The sequence below is a fragment of the Giraffa tippelskirchi genome, chromosome 8 (genome assembly GCF_054371585.1).
Source record: "Giraffa tippelskirchi isolate mGirTip1 chromosome 8, T2T-mGirTip1v1.2.pri, whole genome shotgun sequence".
Classification (NCBI taxonomy): Eukaryota; Metazoa; Chordata; class Mammalia; order Artiodactyla; family Giraffidae; genus Giraffa; species Giraffa tippelskirchi.
The window spans coordinates 116,411,260-116,429,288 of NC_137282.1; the positions used below are offsets into that span (position 1 = coordinate 116,411,260).

At 44.5% G+C, this 18,029-nt stretch overlaps 1 protein-coding gene across 17 annotated transcripts in view; it reads right to left on the minus strand.

Moving 5' to 3' along the window:
- DOCK2 (dedicator of cytokinesis 2) overlaps window positions 1-18,029 on the minus strand; it is a 477,583-nt gene that overhangs the window by 445,557 nt on the left and 13,997 nt on the right. For 5 of the 17 annotated variants that reach the window (XM_081520666.1, XM_081520650.1, XM_081520661.1 and 2 more), the window contains one exon: window positions 9,051-9,127. The exons of 1 other annotated variant lie outside the window; for it this stretch is intronic. Coding sequence is in view for 13 of the 16 variants with exons in the window: in XM_081520650.1 (XP_081376776.1) it covers window positions 9,051-9,093 (43 nt within the window). In the remaining 3 variants the exon portion in view is untranslated. Of the gene's footprint in view, window positions 1-9,050; window positions 9,128-9,331; window positions 9,485-9,835; window positions 9,955-17,780; window positions 17,925-18,029 lie in introns of all 17 variants that reach the window. 11 more of the 17 variants (XM_081520668.1, XM_081520654.1, XM_081520665.1 and 8 more) reach the window with 5 other exon arrangements.

An 18,029-nucleotide genomic window follows, 5' to 3' on the forward strand; every position in this document is an offset into this window, starting at 1 on the left:
GAAATTAACACAACACATAAGTCAAGCATACTTCAATTAAAAATTAAATTAAAAAAAGACAAAACATATTGCAATTCTTCTCAAATCCTACAATGCCCTACCCGCTTCCATTCAGACTAAAAGCCAAAGTCTTATAACATGTGCCAGGTATCGCTCAATACAACCTCTGCTCAGAGTATCATTTCTGACCGCTCTGCCCCTGCTTACTCTGCTCTATCCACACTAGCCTCCCACACATCAGAGAGGTTTCCTTGGCAGTTTATTCTACCTGGAACACTCTCCACTGAGACACCTCCCTTACTGCTACCACCAGGGAGGCAAGCAGCAAAATCCCACTTCCTGGCCAAGTCCTCCAGGTCTAGTTGGCACCAGGTTTGCACCTTGCTGCAACCTAGCACACCAGCCATGGTCTCTGAAACCTGACATTGCTAGCACTTAATCCATCCCAACAGATGTCTGCTCAGCATTGGCTCTGCTCACATCCTGTGCTGGATGCTGAGGCACCCTATGCAAGTCACACTGCCCACCTATGTCTCTTCACCATCCTGGTTTAGGCTTTGGCCCAAGAGGTCTGTGTTATCAGGGGAATTCTGAGTGCCCTGGGGCAATGTCTGGAGAGTGGTTTGGAAAGGTGCCCACCACCTGCACAGCTTCTTTAAATCAATGCTGAAGCTGACAGTGTCCTCGTGGGGTCAGAGGAGCAAGACATGGATGACTCTTTTCCATGAGAACTAAAAACCAAGTGAGACCTCAGAGGTTGACAAACTCAGCCTGGCTGTTTTTTAACTCACATCAATTAAAGAAAGTGGAAAGAAAGGAGACAGTGCCTATTAAAGGGGAACATTTGTGGTGCCTCCACAACCTTCTGGAGTTAGTTGGCAATAAGTATTAGCATTCCCCACTTGCAGAACATTTGCCACAGAACACAGACTGTGGCCCCCATGTGTAATTGACTATTAAATTAAAGGCCTATAAACCTAAAAACAAAACACACACACAAACCCAAAAAGAAGTCCAAAGGTCCAGAAATTAGCAGAACATTTTGGTGACTGCATCGCCCCAAAATTCAGCAGCAGTATAAGGATGCTGAACTCAGGAGGAAGCAGAGCTTAGCAAACACATTCTGTCAAGGCTCATTCAAACACAAACATTATGGTTGGGGGCAGAATGGCCGCTAACAAATGTAGTTCCCATAAACCTAGGGATTAGGACAATCTCCATAAATGGACTCAAACAGGCAGCCCAGCAGGCACTCTTCAACAATCCCAAATTGCTGAAGCATCAGAAAGGAGGCCCAGGCACCTAAGAATTGGTGGCAGGAAGGAATTAGATTTCATCCATGTGTTTTTGTTACACCAGACTAACTTCTGGAGACAAATCCAAAGATACAGTTTGCTTCCACAGCAAAAATAAGATTCCTCTAAGCATTTCCTTTAATGTTTTCCCCCACTGCTCCTCAGGGGCCTTCTGAGACCATCCAGTTTAAGATTCCCTCCCTCCAATAATCTCATTCATGAGACAGGCTCTTTTCTTCACGATAGCACATATCATAATTTACAGTGATATACGTATTGGTTTTCCCACAAGGTGACTTTAGTCTTCCCACTAGACTATAAGCTCCAAAAGGGTAGGAAACATACTGGCCAAATTCTAGTAATTTCACTATCTAGCACATAGGAAATGCCCAATAAATATTTAAGAAATAAATGAAGCAGGAAGGAGTGAATGAGTGAACAAATTGATGAGTAAACGATGGTATCTGTCTCTTCTCTTTTACTATTAACTCTGGCAATAAGGGCAATAACAGTGGTCCCTCTGTAGTGGAGTTCTCCCCTGGGTGTGTTTGGAATGCATGTTTGACTCACGCCTCCTATGCAAAGAATCTGTCCCCACCCACAACTCCTGCCAGCCCCATCCCATAGCCATAGCATATTGGAAAAGGCAGAGGCAGCATCCTGATCAGAGTGGGGCTCATTCTCAGCTTGGCAATGACCTCTGACTTGGGGTGGCCTTTCTGAAAAAGGTCAATCGATCCAATCAGATCTTCTCTCTCAAGTCCAAACAAATAAACACAGAGAGGAGATTCAGAAGGAACCAGAACTACAGAGAAAAGCTAGGTTGAGGCGGGTGGCGTGCGGGGCCATCAGGCTGGGGCCATCTAGTGGTCTCAGAGTATCAGTCAGGAAGGTGAGGAGAGAACACAGCTCATAGGTTTAGAGCAGCTAGGAAGCCATCAGAAGACAGGGAGAATGTTCCAGGGCTCTCCAGCCCAGCTCCTTCTGGAGGACTGCTGCTTATGTTTCCTGGATTTGTTTGATTTCCCTTGATACTTAAAACACACTACTTTCCTCACATACACATACACACCACACACCTATTAATTGAACTCCTCTGAGTGAATTTTGTTCCTTGCAGTGAGAGTGTGTGCTGCAGGGACACAAGCGCCCATTGCCTACTTGGCATCTGTCGTTTCACTCTGGACCACCTCTGTCCAGGGAACAGCATCACCTGCATCCCTGGCCCAGAGAGAGATCTCAAATTCACCTGTATTTCCCAATCAAGATGCAAATGAGATCCCATCTCAACTTTGGAAGATCCTGTCTTGGTTTGAGTTACACCACTCCCCACCAAACAAACGGTACATTAGACTCCTAACCCGCAGCACCTCAGAATGCAACCTTATTCAGAGATACTCTCTTCAGAGGTAATACAGTTAAAATAGGTCATTAGGGGGGGCCCTCACCCTAACAGGACTTCCCTGGTGGCTCAGATGGTAAAGAATCTGCCTGCAGTGTGGGAGACCTGGGTTTGATCTCTGGGTTGAGAAGATCCCCTGGAGAGGGAAATGGCAACCCACTCCAGTATTCTTGCCTGGAGAATTCCATGGACAGAGGAGCCTGGCGGGCTCCAGTCCATTAAGTTGCAAACAGTTGGACACGACTGAATGACTAACACTCACCCTAACCTAACTGCTGTTCTGATTAAAAGGGAAAATTTGGAGGGAGACACGGACACAGGAAATGCCATATAAAGACAGACGCAGAGCCTGGGGTAAGAGGCTTGGGAACCAAAGACTGTGAGCAAAGCATCTGGAGCTAGGGGAGAGACTTGGGACAGACTGTCCCTCATGGACCCTTGGAGGAGCCAAGCAGTCCTGCCCACACCACACACAGGTGTGGAACTGTAACTAGAGATGGCCTGTGCAGAGAGGAGGTTTCTGAGCATAACTGAAGTGCCCACACAGACCCACCCAGCAGGCCCAGCTGCAGGGTAAACAAACCCTTCTCTGCACTCACCTTCCGAGCGCCCCTGCCCTGAAGCTTTCTTTCACCGTCCCTAAATACCACATCGCAGACCACCGGTCAGCTATTAAGGATCCAACTGCTGCCCCCATCGGTGCTCCAAATCCATATGTTGAAGTCCCATATTTGGACCAGGTCTGTACAGATGTGATTAGTGAAGTCATTAGCATGGGGCCCTGATCCAACATGACTGGCGTCCTTTTTAGGAAGATGGCTCACACAGGTGGTGGGCATGCACAGAGAGATGGCCATGGGAGGACAAAGCAATGAGAAAGCAGTTGTCTGCCAGCCTAGGAGGCCTCAGGAGAAACCAGCTCCTAGCACCTTGGACTTGGAATTCCAGCCTCCAGAACTGTGAGAAAATAATTTCTGTTGTTTAAGCCACCCAGTCAGTATCTTTTTGTTATGGCTGCCTAAGAAGACTAACCTATCATCCCTAATACCCTTATTTCCCTCCTTGCTTAGGCACACTGGATTTTTAGCTGGGTGCATGACTGCTTACATTGAAGACCGCATTTCCAGGTTCCCTTGTGGCTAGGTTCAGTCATGTAATTAGGTTTTAGCCAACAGGATACAAGAGGAAGTGTCAAGTGGGCCTTCAAGCAAGTGGCTTTAATGAAAAGGGTCATGCCCTTCATGTTCCCTTCAGTCCTTCTTGCTGCCTGGAAGGTGGACCTGAGCTTAAGAAGCCAGTTTGGTTCAAAAGGCAGCAGCCTTGTGCCAAGGAAGCAGGGCGGGAAACAGAATGAGCTACTCTACCACTTCTTCAGGGACTATTTCTGGGCTTTCTATATGAGAGAGAAATAAACTTTTATTTTAGAGATTTTCTGTCATCCATAGGAATTTGTTCCTTACTCTTTTTTACCTCCTCCTTTTCTGTCCTCTGTTCTCTCTTCCAAGGATAAAGCTGTCATCAATGACAAAAGTCTCAGGCAGAGAGGATTAAGACAGTAAAGGCCAAAAGGAAATGTTAATTATATGTGGAACTCCTGCAGGATTAACCAATCAGACAGTCAGTAGACAGGAACATTGTCACCCCCTGCTGCTCCAGTACTCTTGCCTGAGAAAACCCATGGACGGAGGAGCCTGGTAGGCTACAGCCCATGGGGTCACGAAGAATCAGACACGACTGAGCGACTTCACTTTCACTTTTCACTTTCATGCACTGGAGAAGGAAATGGCAACCCACTCCAATATTCTTGCCTGGAGAATCCCAGGGACGAAGAAGCCTGGTGGGCTGCAGTCTATGGGGTCGCACAGAGTCGGACACGACTAAAGCGACTTAGCAGCAGCAGCAGCAGCAGCTGTTCCATTCTGTGTCCAACCCCTGCCCCCTCCAAGAGGTTAAATTATCTTCTTACAGGTGACTGCTGCTGCTGCTGCTAAGTCGCGTCAGTCGTGTCCGACTCTGTGCGACCCCATAGACGGCAGCCCACCAGGCTCTTCCGTCCCTGGGATTCTCTAGGCAAGAACACTGGAGTGGGTTGCCATATCCTTCTCCAACACATGAAGGTGAACACACCTGCTCAAAACCTCCACAGCTCACACATGATGTGCAAACTTATAAGCTTGGTGCTCAAAGTCCTTCACAATCAGGCTGCAATTGACCTCTTCAACTTTTTGTTTTTTTACTATAATCATTCACTAAAATCAAAGAGGACTATTTATTGTTTGACCCAAATGCCAGCACCTTCCAACCTCCTGCCGTTGTCTATGACGTTTCTCCTTCCAGTTTCCCTCCTAGTGTTGTACAGAGAGCCTGGTGTCTGAAGACAACTGAATCTAATTCCCAGCCCAAGTACTTCCAAGTTATGTGAACTCTGGAAGTCTTGGTCTATAAAATAAGAATAATAATACACTGTCCCACATAGGTGTTCTGAAGCCAGACAAAGATATTGCATGACAATGGGTCTTGTACTATACTTACTCTTATAAGGCATGAGTGTCCTGAACCTGGCATAAGGGTGCATTACCCTCTGTCTCTCTTGGCTCAGCAACTATTCGGTAAGCCCCTTGAGCTCAGTCTCTAACTTTCATTGACCAGTCTCATTACTAAGTGATTTTCAGGCACTACCTCTCTTCAACCCTCACAACAGTCTCAAGAGATCCATATTATGCCTGCTGTATAGACGAGGAAACAGAGCCAGATGTGAACTCACAGTGCAAGCTTCTAATCTTACACAAAACTTCTCAAGGGCAGAGGCTATATCTTTTCTTATGTTATAGCTACACTATCTTGTCTGCGGAAAGTCTACCCAAGTGTCCTCTCTGGAACTCTAATGGATCACCCTTTAAAGCTCCATCAAGGAAGTACAAAGAACCTGGCCAGGGATCTACACGAGGCTCACTCTGGGTGCCCACCACACAGTGAGTTGAGAAAGAAGCCAAGAGGTTCTGGTGTGAAGCTGCCCCCAGGAAAATCAGCTCCCCAGACAAACAGACACCAGCAGCCCTCGTCAGCTGGGCCAGAGGGACAGGAAACCGAATGGGGAAGCAAAGCTCAAGAGCTCCTGTGCTGGACTGGCTGGGACTCCAGAGACGTTCTGACGACTCCCTAATCCTTACGTGGCTCTAGTTCTTCATCTTCCTCCAAGCCCCATACTCATTATCTCAGATGCTCTTCATAAAAGAATGCCTTGAAATAGAAATGTATTAACATATAGACTTACAGTGAGGAAACTAAAGCACAGACCTGTCTGCAAAAATAATGGTGTCAGAACTAGAAACCAAACTCCTTCCTCTCAGGCCACGGTTCTTCCTGGTGGGTGACTCCAGTCCCCTATCTCATCATAACCCAAAGCCAAACAGCCTTGCTTTTTCATTCCATCCACCTGGAGTCTGCAGAGGCGGGCTGGAGAGTACCCTTCTTACTTCTGCCATTCAACAGCAGAGAAAAAAAGATCCTCTGATAAAAGGAGGAGAGTGAAAAAGTTGGCTTAAAGCTCAACATTCAGAAAACTAAGATCATGGCATCTGGTCCCATCACTTCATGGCAAATAGATGGGGAAACAGTGGAAACAGTGGCTGACTTTATTTTTGGGGGCTCCAAAATCACTGCAGACGGTGATTGCAGCCATGAAATTAAAAGACGCTTACTGTTTGGAAGGAAGGTTATGACCAACCTAGATAGCATATTTAAAAGCAGAGACATTACTCTGCCAACAAAGTCCATCTAGTCAAGGCGATGGTTTTTCCAGTGGTCATGTATGGATGTGAGAGTTGGATGGTGAAGAAAGCTGAGCGCCGAAGAATTGATGCTTTTGAACTGTGGTGCTGGAGAAGACTCTTGAGAGTCCCTTGGACTGCAAGGAGATCCAACCAGTCCATCCTAGGGGAGATCAGTCCTGGGTGTTCATTGGAAGGACTGATGTTGAAGCTGAAATTCCAATACTTTGGCCACCTCATGCGAAGAGTTGACTCATTGGAAAAGACCCTAATGCTGGGAAGGATTGGGGGCAGGAGGAGAAGGGGATGACAGAGGATGAGATGGTTGGATGGTATCACTGACTCGATGGACATGGGTTTGGGTAAGCTCTGGGAGTTGATGATGGACAGGGAGGCCTGGCGTGCTGCGATTCACGGGGTCGCAAAGAGTCAGACACGACTGAGCGACTGAACTGAAGTGAACTGATAAATAGACACCTACCAAGTGCTCATTGGCCCTCTTAAAGGCCATGTATCCTCTGACCCCCACCCCCAACTAGAATTTTCATAGGTAGGTGTGAACAATGTCAGATATTCCATCAGAAGAAGCCTCTGGGCCTAGAGTCTAACAGAGTTTCTAGTCTCTTATCACACAGGTGGGGTTTCCTCTGCTAGGGAGGGTGAGACCCTAGTCCACCCTCCCTGTGATATCATGTTCTGAATTGGGCTCCCATGCAGAGAACAAAGTCTAAAAACAAGCATTGATAAAATTTAATGAGGATCTGTACAATTGTCATTCTAGGCACTTCGTGTGGGTTAATTCACTTAGTCCTTTGACAGCCCTGAGCAGCAGGTGCTGTTATTGCTCCCATTACACAGACAAGGGAACTGAAGCCTGGAGAGAGTACATAAGTTGTCTAGCTCATAGGCTGGGAGGCACTGGAAGCTGGAATCCAAGGGCAGGAACCAGAGTCCATTCTCTTCACACTGCGGCACAGTGCCTACCCAGCAGGAGTGCACTGCAGTTGTTCAATCAGAGGGTGGGACTCTTCCACCCTCTCAGTCTCCCTAACTAACTGCCCTGGCTACCCTGGACCGCCAGTACCCGTCCCTTTTATACCACCCAGGCACCTTTGCTCTTTTGTCCCCCAGTCTCCCTCCACACTTGCTTCGCCACATATCTCATGTCCCTCCTCTGCTCAGAAGCCCTCTATGGCTCCCCCCTGCCTAAATGGAAAAAGTCTCAACTTTTTAGCATAGCATTCAGAGCCTTCCAAAATATGGCTCCAACTTAACTTTGTGCACCCTTCCCTTCAATGCACCCTCCCCTACCACGTTTTTTCTCTGGATATGCTCTTGTTTTCCTGGATGGTCCCTTCATGTCCAGCTTTCATCTCCTTGATTGCATTGGTCCCTGCACCTATAAGGGTCTCCTCCATTGATCAGTCCCCAGCTTCCCCTGAGAAGGAATTCAGCCTGATAACCTGAGCTAGAAGGGCCGGAGTTAGAGAAGCTTTCAAGTTGAAAAGTTAGTGAGTCTAGCTCAATGTAGGTGGAGAAATTGAGCCCCCTTTAGGGCATGGATTAGTATTTGTTCTCTGGCTGGGGACCATTCACCTTTAAATGCTCCACAGCGCCTGGAGCCTAGTAAATGAATGACTAAGTGGTGAACCCTCCAGGACAGTGCTTCTCCAGCAGCGGCCCTGGCATTCCCAGTATCTAATCACTCTCGGCCCTTGGGTCTTCCAACATCTGACCTGTTCAGTTCTCATCTCTGAGGGTGGTATCTGGTGTCTGCCTGTGTAGCAAGCCACAGAGAGGTGTTTAAACTCACACTTATCTGAAAACCACATTGAATCTATGGGGATTGCATCACAGGGGCCATTTAGTAGAAAGAGTTCCAGTACTTGAAGTTTCCCTTCCCCCAGTCACCACTTCCGCCCTCAGGCTTGAAGCAGCGGCCTCTGGGAGCTCAGATGGCTGAAGCTGATGAGGCGGCTTCTTGGATGTCCCCGTATAACCTGGTGCGAGACTTTCTCCCCCAAAGACTCTCTGGGCCTGAGTGGAGGGTCTCGCCCTCCAGCCCTACAGCCCAAGGATGCTCCGTCAAACAAGGGGGTCATCTGACCCAGGAGGAACAGGCAGGGGAAGCAGGTGGATGGGTGTTGCTTAGGGCAAGGGTGGGGGGAGGGGTGTGGGGTCAGGCAAGGCCCAGCCAAGAGAGAGAACCATGCTCCCTCTAAGAGGACAAGTCTCCGGAAAGGGGGAGGGAATCCCTGCAATGCTAGGAGCCTGACACAGAGCCAGGTGGTACGAGCTCTGCTGGAACCCAGCTAGGAAACACACAGGCACTCAGGGAAAGAGGTCAGGCAGGAGAGGGAGCGGGCTGGGTGTGGCCTGCTGGGTGAGCTGCCCACCTTCCTCTCCCTCTGCCTCCCTTTTCCTACCCAGCTGGCCCCACAGCAGCGGAGGGGGCCAGGGGGCCCTCCAAGCTTGAGTCGGCGCTCGGGCCCTCCGTCCACACCGCTGGCTCCCCAGCACCTTCCTGGGAGGCTCTCTGGCCACGTGCCCTTCTCCTGCCGAGAGCCCGAGGCCCAGTCTTACCCACTCCATGTCGCTCCTTGTCAGTTTTGCGCCAGGGGGCCATGGCTCAGCCGGACCTGCAGGCACCGCCAGTCGTCCTGTGGGAAAGCAGGCAGGGGGTGGCTGGGTGTGCTGCTGGGCCCCACTTCCTTCCTCTTTGCAAACTCCCAGGAGGCCCGCCCTCCCCTCCTCAGGGCGCCATCTCCTCCTCCCGCCCTCCCTTTGGGCAGGGGCACAGTAGAAGCTTAGTGGCTAGAAGTCCAGAAGTCCTCCACAAAGCTTAGGGGCCATCCCCCACTTGCCTCCTCCCCAGGCAATCTGGCAGTGGCCGAGCAGGTACCTGGGGTCACTCAGGCCGTCACCACAAGTGCAGGAAGTTCCCTGGTAACTGAGCCTAGCGATTAAACCCAGCCCCCTCCCACCTTCGCAGGTGGCTCTAGTGGTGAAGAACCTGCCTGCAGGAAACAAAAGAGACCCGAGTTCAATCCTGGGTAGCAAACCACAGAGGGGTTTTTAAATTCACACTTAGCTAAAAACCAGGGAGAGTACGGCAACCCACTCCGGTATTCTTGCCTGGAGAATCCCATGGACAGAGGAGCCTGGCAGGCTACAGTCCATAGGGTCGCACAGAGTCAGACATGACTGAGCGACTTGGCACACACATAGGCACCCTCACACCTATCATGACCTTTGGTATCAGATGTGGGTTCAGATCCAGGCTTTGATGCTTAACAGCAACTGGGACAAATTGCTTCGTTTTTCTAAGCTAAACGTTTTCATCTGTAAACTGGGAGACTAGTACTTACTTCTTATGATTATTGTGAGCATTAGAGAAGACAATGCACATAGCAAGTGACACGTGAGAGTTACTGAGGACTAGAGCAGACAGTGTGCACGGTGGGTAACACGTGAGTTAGACATCCACCTGGAAGGGAAGTCATGTGTGAGTTTTATCCTTTTGGTGCCAAGACCCATTCAGTTCAGTTGCTCAGTCATGTCTGACTCTTTGTGACCCCATGAATCGCAGCATGCCAGGCCTCCCTATCCATCACCAACTCCTGGAGTTTACTCAAACTCATGTCCATTGAGTCAGTGATGTCATCCAACCATCTCATCCTCTGTCGTCCCCTTCTCCTCCTGCCCTCAATCTTTCCCAGCATCAGGGTCTTTTCTAATGAGTCAGTTCTTCGCATCAGGTGGCCAAAGTATTGGAGTTTCAGCTTCAGCATTAGTCCTTCCAGTGAATATTCAAGACTGATTTCCTTTAGGATGGACTGGTTGGATCTCCTTGCTGTTCAAGGGACTCTCAAGAGTCTTCTCCAATACCACAGTTCAAAAGCATCAATTCTTCAGTGCTCAGCTTTCTTTATAGCCCAACTCTTACAACCATACATGACCACTGGAAAAACCATAGCTTTGACCAGATGGACCTTTGTTGGCAAAGTAATGTCTCTGCTTTTTAATATGCTATCTAGGTTGGTCATAACTTTCCTACCAAGGAGCAAGCGTCTTTTAATTTCATGGCTGCAGTCACCATCTGCAGGGATTTTGGAGCCCAAATCACTGGAGCCACTGTTTCCACTGTTTCCCCATCTATTTGTCATGAAGTGATGGGACCAGATGCCATGATCTTAGTTTTCAGAATGTTGAGCTTTAAGCCAGTGATTTCACTTCCTCTTTCACTGTCGTCAAGAGGCTCTTTAGTTCTTTTTCGCTTTCTGCCATAAGGGTGGTGTCATCTTCATAACTGAGGTTATTGGTATTTCTCCCAGCAGTCTTGATTCCAGCTTGTGCTTCATCCAGCCCAGCATTTCTCATGATGTACTCTGCATATAAGTTAAATAAGCTGGGTGACAATATACAGCCTTGATATACTCCTTTTCCTATTTGGAACCAGTCTGTTGTTCCATGTCCAGTTCTAACTGTTGCTTCATGGCCTGCATACAGGTTTCTCAAAAGGCAGGTCAGGTGGTCAGGTATTTCCATGTCTTTAAGAATTTTCCACAATTTATAGTGATCCACACAGTCAAAGGCTTTGGCATAGTCAATAAAGCAGAAGTAGATGCTTTTCTGGAACTCTCTTGCTTTTTCGAAGATCCATCAGATGTTGGCAATTTGATCTCTGGTTCCTCTGCCTTTTCTAAATCCAGCTTGAACATCTGGAAGTTCATGGTTCATATACTGTTGAAACCTCGCTTGGAGACTTTTGAGCATTACTGTGCTAGTGTGTGAGATGAGTACAATTGTGTGGTAGTTTTAGCATTCTTTGGCATTGCCTTTCTTTGGGATTGGAATGAAAACTGACCTTTTCCAATCCTGTGGCCACTGCTGAGTTTTCCAAATTTGCTGGCATATTGAGTGCTGTACTTCACAGCATCATCTTTTAGGATTTGAAATAGGTCAAGTGGAATTCCATCACCTCCACTAGCTTTGCTCATAGTGATGCTTAAGGCCCACTTGACTTTGCATTCCAGGATGTCTGGCTCTAGGTGAGTGATCACACCACTGTGGTTTTCTGGGTCATGAAGATCTTTTTTGTATAGTTCTTCTGTGTATTCGTGCCAGCTCTCTTAATATCTTCTGCTTCTGTTAGGTCCATACCATTTCTGTCCTTTATTGTGCCCATATTTGCATGAAATGTTCCTTTGGTATCTCTAATTTTCTTGAAGACATCTCTAGTCTTTTCCATTCTGTTGTTTTCCTCTATTTCTTTACATTGGTCGCTGAGGAAGGCTTTCTTATCTCTCCTTGATATTCTTTGGAACTCTGTATTCAAATGGATATGTCTTTCCTTTTCTCCTTTGCCTTTCGCTTCTCTTCTATTCACAGCTATTTGTAAGGCCTCCTCAGACAACCATTTTGCCTTTTTGCATTTTTTTTCCACGGAGATGGTCTTGATCCCTGCCTCCTGTCCAATGTCATGAACCTCCATCCACAGTTCTTCAGGTACTCTGTCTATCAGATCTAATCCCTTGAATCTATTTGTCACTTCCTTTATCCTTTTGGTGCCATGACCCATTAGGAAATCTGATAAAAGCTCAGGAAACTCTCCTCTGAAAATACATAACCACAGAACTTCTCAACAATGCCAGGAGGTCCAGGGTGTTCTAACAGCCAGCAACAGTGGGCCCTGGGAAGTGAGTCCTAGACTTAGACTAATGGAAACATTTCTCAGAAATATTCTGGGAATAGATTCTATCAAGAAGCAAAAATCTCTCTTTGATCCACAGTGATAAGAATGAATTAAAGTCTTCCTGAATTTTCTTTCTTTATTCATAACTCTCACTACCCCTTTCTGCCTTGCACTAGAGTGTCAATAAGACAGATTAAGCAATATCACAGCTGACAGGCAGCTATGGCAAACTATTAATTTCATTTTCTCTAAAGTTATTTCCTTTTCAGTTTTCTAGCAGCACAAATTGGGTAGTATTTTTTATAGAGAGCAGTGAGTCAGTCAGGATTCCACCAGGGAAATAGAATCAGCAGGATGTATATGTGTGTTGATTGATTCATTGATTACAAGGAATTGGCTTGTGTGAGTGTGGGGCTGGTTAGGTGAGCCTGAAATTCAGAGGACTGACCTCCAAGAAGTGCCAGCTGAAAACTCTCTGGCAGGAGCTGTAGTTTCTATCTCCAGGGAGAATTTCTTCTTCATTCAAGGAAAGTGTAGTCCAGGACTTTGAACTGATTTATTCCCGCCTACTCAGATTGTTGAGGATAATCTCCTTCACTTAAAATCAACTGGTGGTAGATGTTAATTACACCCACAAAATACTTCCACAACAACACCTGGATTGATGTTCGGTTGAATGATTAGGGTCTATAGTTTCATCAAGTTGATTCATAAAACTAACCATCAGAGTAGTATTACAAATTGGACTCAACATCAGAAGTTGGCAAACTTTTGCTGTAAAAGATCAGATAGTAAATACTGCAGTCACTTCAGGCCAAGATGAAAAATCAAGGATATTATGTAGGTACTTCCCCAACAAGAGAGAAAAAAGCTTCCACAATTTAAAAAATGCAAAATCTGACATTAGTAATTGAGTACATTCTTTTGTGACACAGGTCTAGTAATGAGAAAAATAAATTTGTGGGTTAGATCACATTTCACTCCATTAGAGTTCAAAGTTAGTGTTCTCTTTGATCAAAATTGACTGCAACTCTTTATCTGCTGATGGTGATCTATAATGATATTTTATATTTCATCACTGAAGATGCTTCCCACAGGTGGTATGTAGTAAAGAATGTGGTCTGATATTTGTCCTCAGCTACTGGGAAGTGATCTCTTGGAATGTCATGGTTTGCTTGGGGGATTGGGGTTACACTGGGCAATTTAGAAATATGGCTTAGGGTCTAGGCTGACCATTTCAGGAAGACCAACAATGTGATAAAAAGTGGGGCTTTGGGCCACGTGGTGTCAGTTGCCCTGAAGGTAGAGATCAGCCACAGGGGCAATTATGGGAAAAGTCTTACCTACATGGTAGAGCCCCAAGAAAATCTCTGGACACCAAGGTTTGGATGAGCTTTGCTCACTGGCAATATTCTACACGTATTGTCACACACTGATGCAGTGAAAGTAAAGCATCCTGACTCCGTGTGGAAGGGCAACAAAAATGTCTGCTACTTCCCTGGACTCTGCCCTATGCACATCTCCCCTTGGCGGAATTAACTCTCCATCCTTTACCACCAACAAATGATAACTGAGCGTAGCAATTTCAGGGAGTTCTGCAAGTCCTGTTAGTGAATAATTGACCCTGAAGGTAGTTGTGGGAACTCTTCCAAACTTGCAATTGGTGTCAGAAGTGAGGATGGTCTTGTATGAATTGTGTGCTCTTTACATTTTATAGCTGGCTAACTCTCGAAGTTGGCTGAAACTCTCAAAGGAAAGCACTGCCAAACACTGACATCAATCCCTGTATATAATCTTTTATTAAGCATTTTCATTGCTCAGAAGGCATTTATAAAATTCTATTAAATATTCTCTTGATATCTGCCTTTTAGCACACCATTTATTATATTGCTTGATATGGAATTGCTGAATGGAAACCCTTCAATTGCACAGTTAAATGAATTTGAAATTTAAAAATTACTTTTACACTTGTATTAAGGTCTGAAAACATTGCTAGAACTATGGTTTGAGACTGGAAAATATGTTCATTAAAATTTTTGAAGAAATGGTGATCTCACTTTCTGCTTTAATTTTTGACATCACAGCAAGTTTTATACACTGCTTCACGTTTCTTGTGATTTAAATATTAATTGTCATCAAAATGATATTATCACAAGGTTCTGCATATAATCATTGTTTTGCTCTGTCATTTTGGTTGAATCCATTAAGAAACATTATGAAGTCTGCAGCAAAAGCTAATTTTCCAAGTCATCCAATGTTCAATAATAGTGGTTGAGGGCTGTTCTTAAGAAAAATTTCAATCACCATCCTGAGCTCAAAAACTCACAGATGACTTATTACTGTTAAGTAATCAAACTGCTATGTAGGTGATAGGGCAAGTCAGAATATTCATCTATTTTTGACAAAAGTTCACAAAACAGACAATAGTTAAGTCCAGAAGAGATAATGATCATCTTCGTCACAATTCGTTCAATAACGCACAATAGATTCAAATATTTTCCACAAAGTACCTTCTGATGAATATTATAATCAATTAGTAAGGGTTTTAAACACTTCATATTTTCATAAGCTTTGTAAATTTGTCCAAAAAGCCGTTTCCTGCTCGTTAACAGCTGTGAACACATCTTAGTGGCATTTACTGTTTCCTCATTTTTCTTGAAAATATTTTTGGCCATAGTTTTTCCACACAGATTATTCATAGAAGCTTACTCTTCATTCACTTCAACCTCAACATGAGGACTTGACAAATAGACAACTGTGCAGTATTGGTCAGCTTATCAAGAGCTGAGGAAACCTGTTAGAGATCATTTGCCATGGTTTGAAATTGATTATCAATGTTGCTCCCAAAGTTTCCAACTCTTCCAACAGCTGTCACCCAAAGGCTAATAGCCTTAAACAATTTTATTTTCTCTAGACACATTTCACCTATTGCTACAACCAAAACTAATTTAACCAACTCACCATCAGTAAATGTCTCTCCTTGTGCGGTTAATAAATGAGTCACCAGGGCACTTACATTGGTTACAGTCTCAGTTTCAATTTTCATTTTTCATGGAGAAATTGTGCTATTATGAGATATTTTGGTTTAAATTTTCTAATTTTTCTAGCCACTCCTTTTTGGCAGCTGAGAATGTTGTGATGAGGGCTTACTCTGTTATGCCATATTCTTTTAGCAGAGTTGTAGTATCACTATATAGCAAAGACAATGCTTTCCTGTCCAATTCTTTACCAAAATAATCCACACTCCACTGTGACTTAAAAGCATGACATTTGGATCCCACTATTCTTTTTTTGGTTCAGTTTGGTTGGTTTTGACATGACAGTTACTGTGCTGGTAAATAAAATACAACAGTGTTTCTGTAAAGTGATATGCTTGGCACTTGAAACACAGTGGCATGATAACCACATCCCTGAGGTCTGCAGGTTGCTGAAGAGCACTGCAAAGCAATGAGAGCACCATTCATAGACAATCTTTGTTGCAAGTCCACAACTCTGCCATTGGAGTGTGAAAGCCTCTATATATGTATGTAAATGAATGAGGATGGCTATATTCCAATAAAACTTTATTCATTTTTGGACAATAGAATTTGCATTTCATATAATTTTCACATGTCATGAAATATTTTTCTTCTTTTGAATTCTTTTCAATCTTTTAAAAATGTAAAACTATTCTTAGTTTATAGTTCGTACAAAAACAGGTGGTGAATCAAATTTGGCCAATGAACCAAATTTTTTGTCTGCCATCCCTTGGAGGAATCTAAAAGATGCTTGTTTTTTCATCTTAGATTTCTGAAATACATGCAGACAAGTTCATAACAACAGTGTGATAAGGTACTTGATGGGGGAACAAAGGTAGGTGGTGATTCCAGAAGGTAAATAAGGTTGAGATTTGAGGAATATTGAAAATTTCTCCTCCATTTAGTTTGTGACATGGGAATATGGATTTTTTAAATAATGTTAAAATAACAAATTATTCAACACATTAAAAGAGTTGAATATTGGGGTACACGTGTCTCTTTCAATTCTGGTTTCCTCAGTGAAGTAAGCCAGAAAGAAACACACCAATACAGTATACTAACACATATATATGGAATTTAGTAAATCGGTAAAGATAACCCTGTATGCGAGACATCAAAAGAGACACAGATGTATAGAACAGTATTTTGGACTCTATGGGAGAGGGCGAGGGCGGGATGATATGGGAGAATGGCAATGAAGCATGTAAATTATCATATGTGAAACAAATCGCCAGTCCAGGTTCGATGTATGATACAGAGTGCTCAGGGCTGGTGCACCGGGATGACCCGGAGGGATGGGATGGGGAGAGAGGTGGGAGGGGGGTTCTGGAAGGGGAACACATGTACACCCATGGTGGACTCATGTCAATGTATGGCAAAACAAATACAATATTGTAAAGTTAAAAAATAGATAAACTAATTTAAAAAAAAGAGTTGAAAATTTGCTTGTAGTTGAAGGAGATGAAGTTTAGAAGGTTATTTTGAGTGAAGGTTAATTAACTTCTTAATGGGATGGTTTCCAATAGAGAAACCTTAAAGCTTCATACTGACTAGGATATGGCTTTTTTATTTATCTGAAACATAGGATTTTTATTATAATGATTTTATGGCACTGTGGAAAATTTTTGGCAAGAGAGATTGATGGTCAAATATAAAGATCTAACTAAAACCACTTAAAGAATTTACAATTATCTTGGTCACACAATTTTATTAAATACCATCTGCTACATACCTGTAAATTAGGTAGTGCACCATAGATGACTATAATATTGCATAGACTCTGAGAGATGATTGTGGAAAGAAGGACTTCTCCTGGCAAGACCCCACCTGAGGATCAGACTCATGTGTCCAACTGCCTCCAGGATCTCCCTTTCCCACCCGACATTAATGTCTTCAGTTCTGAAACTAAACTCATCACCATAGCCACACCACAGACCTATCACCCCTCTGATTGTTTCTATTAATAATTTATGTAACAGTTGACATGAGTAAACTCTGTGCTCCAACCTAAATGCTAGAATTCCTACTCTATCACTTACATAGCTGATTAGTTTGGAGAAGTTACTTAAACTTTCTAAGCCTCAGTTTCCTGAAGAAAAAAGTTTCTAACATTTATTGAACACTTACTGAATGCCAATCCTTGATTTAATACTTTACACGCATTATCTCATTTAACCCTCAAAGTAGCCCTATGAAGGGCATGCATTCTAAATTACTTCAACTGTGTCTGACTCTTTGCAACCCTATGGACCTGTAGCCCACCAGGCTCCTCTGTCCATGGGATTCTCCAGGCAAGGATACCAGAGTAGGTAGTCATGCCCTCCTCCAGGGGATCTTTCCGACCCAGAGATCAAACTTGCATCTCTTACATCTCCTGCATTGGCAGGCAGGTTCTTTACCACTAGCACCACCTGGGAAGCCTGAGGTAGGTACCATTAAGAAGTAAACAGAGGGCAGGAGGCTGAGAGTCTTTATTTATAGCTGTCAACCATTATAACTGCCTACAAATGGTATCATCACCCTCTACTTCACCCTCTCTTTCCCTGCAGATGATCATCTCAAAATGATCATCTCTTGGATATACCCCCTCCTCCACACCACTACCTCGCCAAGGTCATCCTCATCTGAAGCTTGCGTGTGAGTTTTCTGCCTCCAGTTTTGCCTCCTTCCAATCTCTTCATCATGTTACTTCTAAGATGCTTTAAAGCCCCAATGATTGTGTCCACCTCAAACTCACAAAATAAGCTAGAAAATATAAACAAATCAGGTTTTAGGTAGCTTGGAAGATTTTACTACCTTTGTGAAATCAAGATATTGCATATTGACGTGCCATGCAAAGCCTCAAGTGCA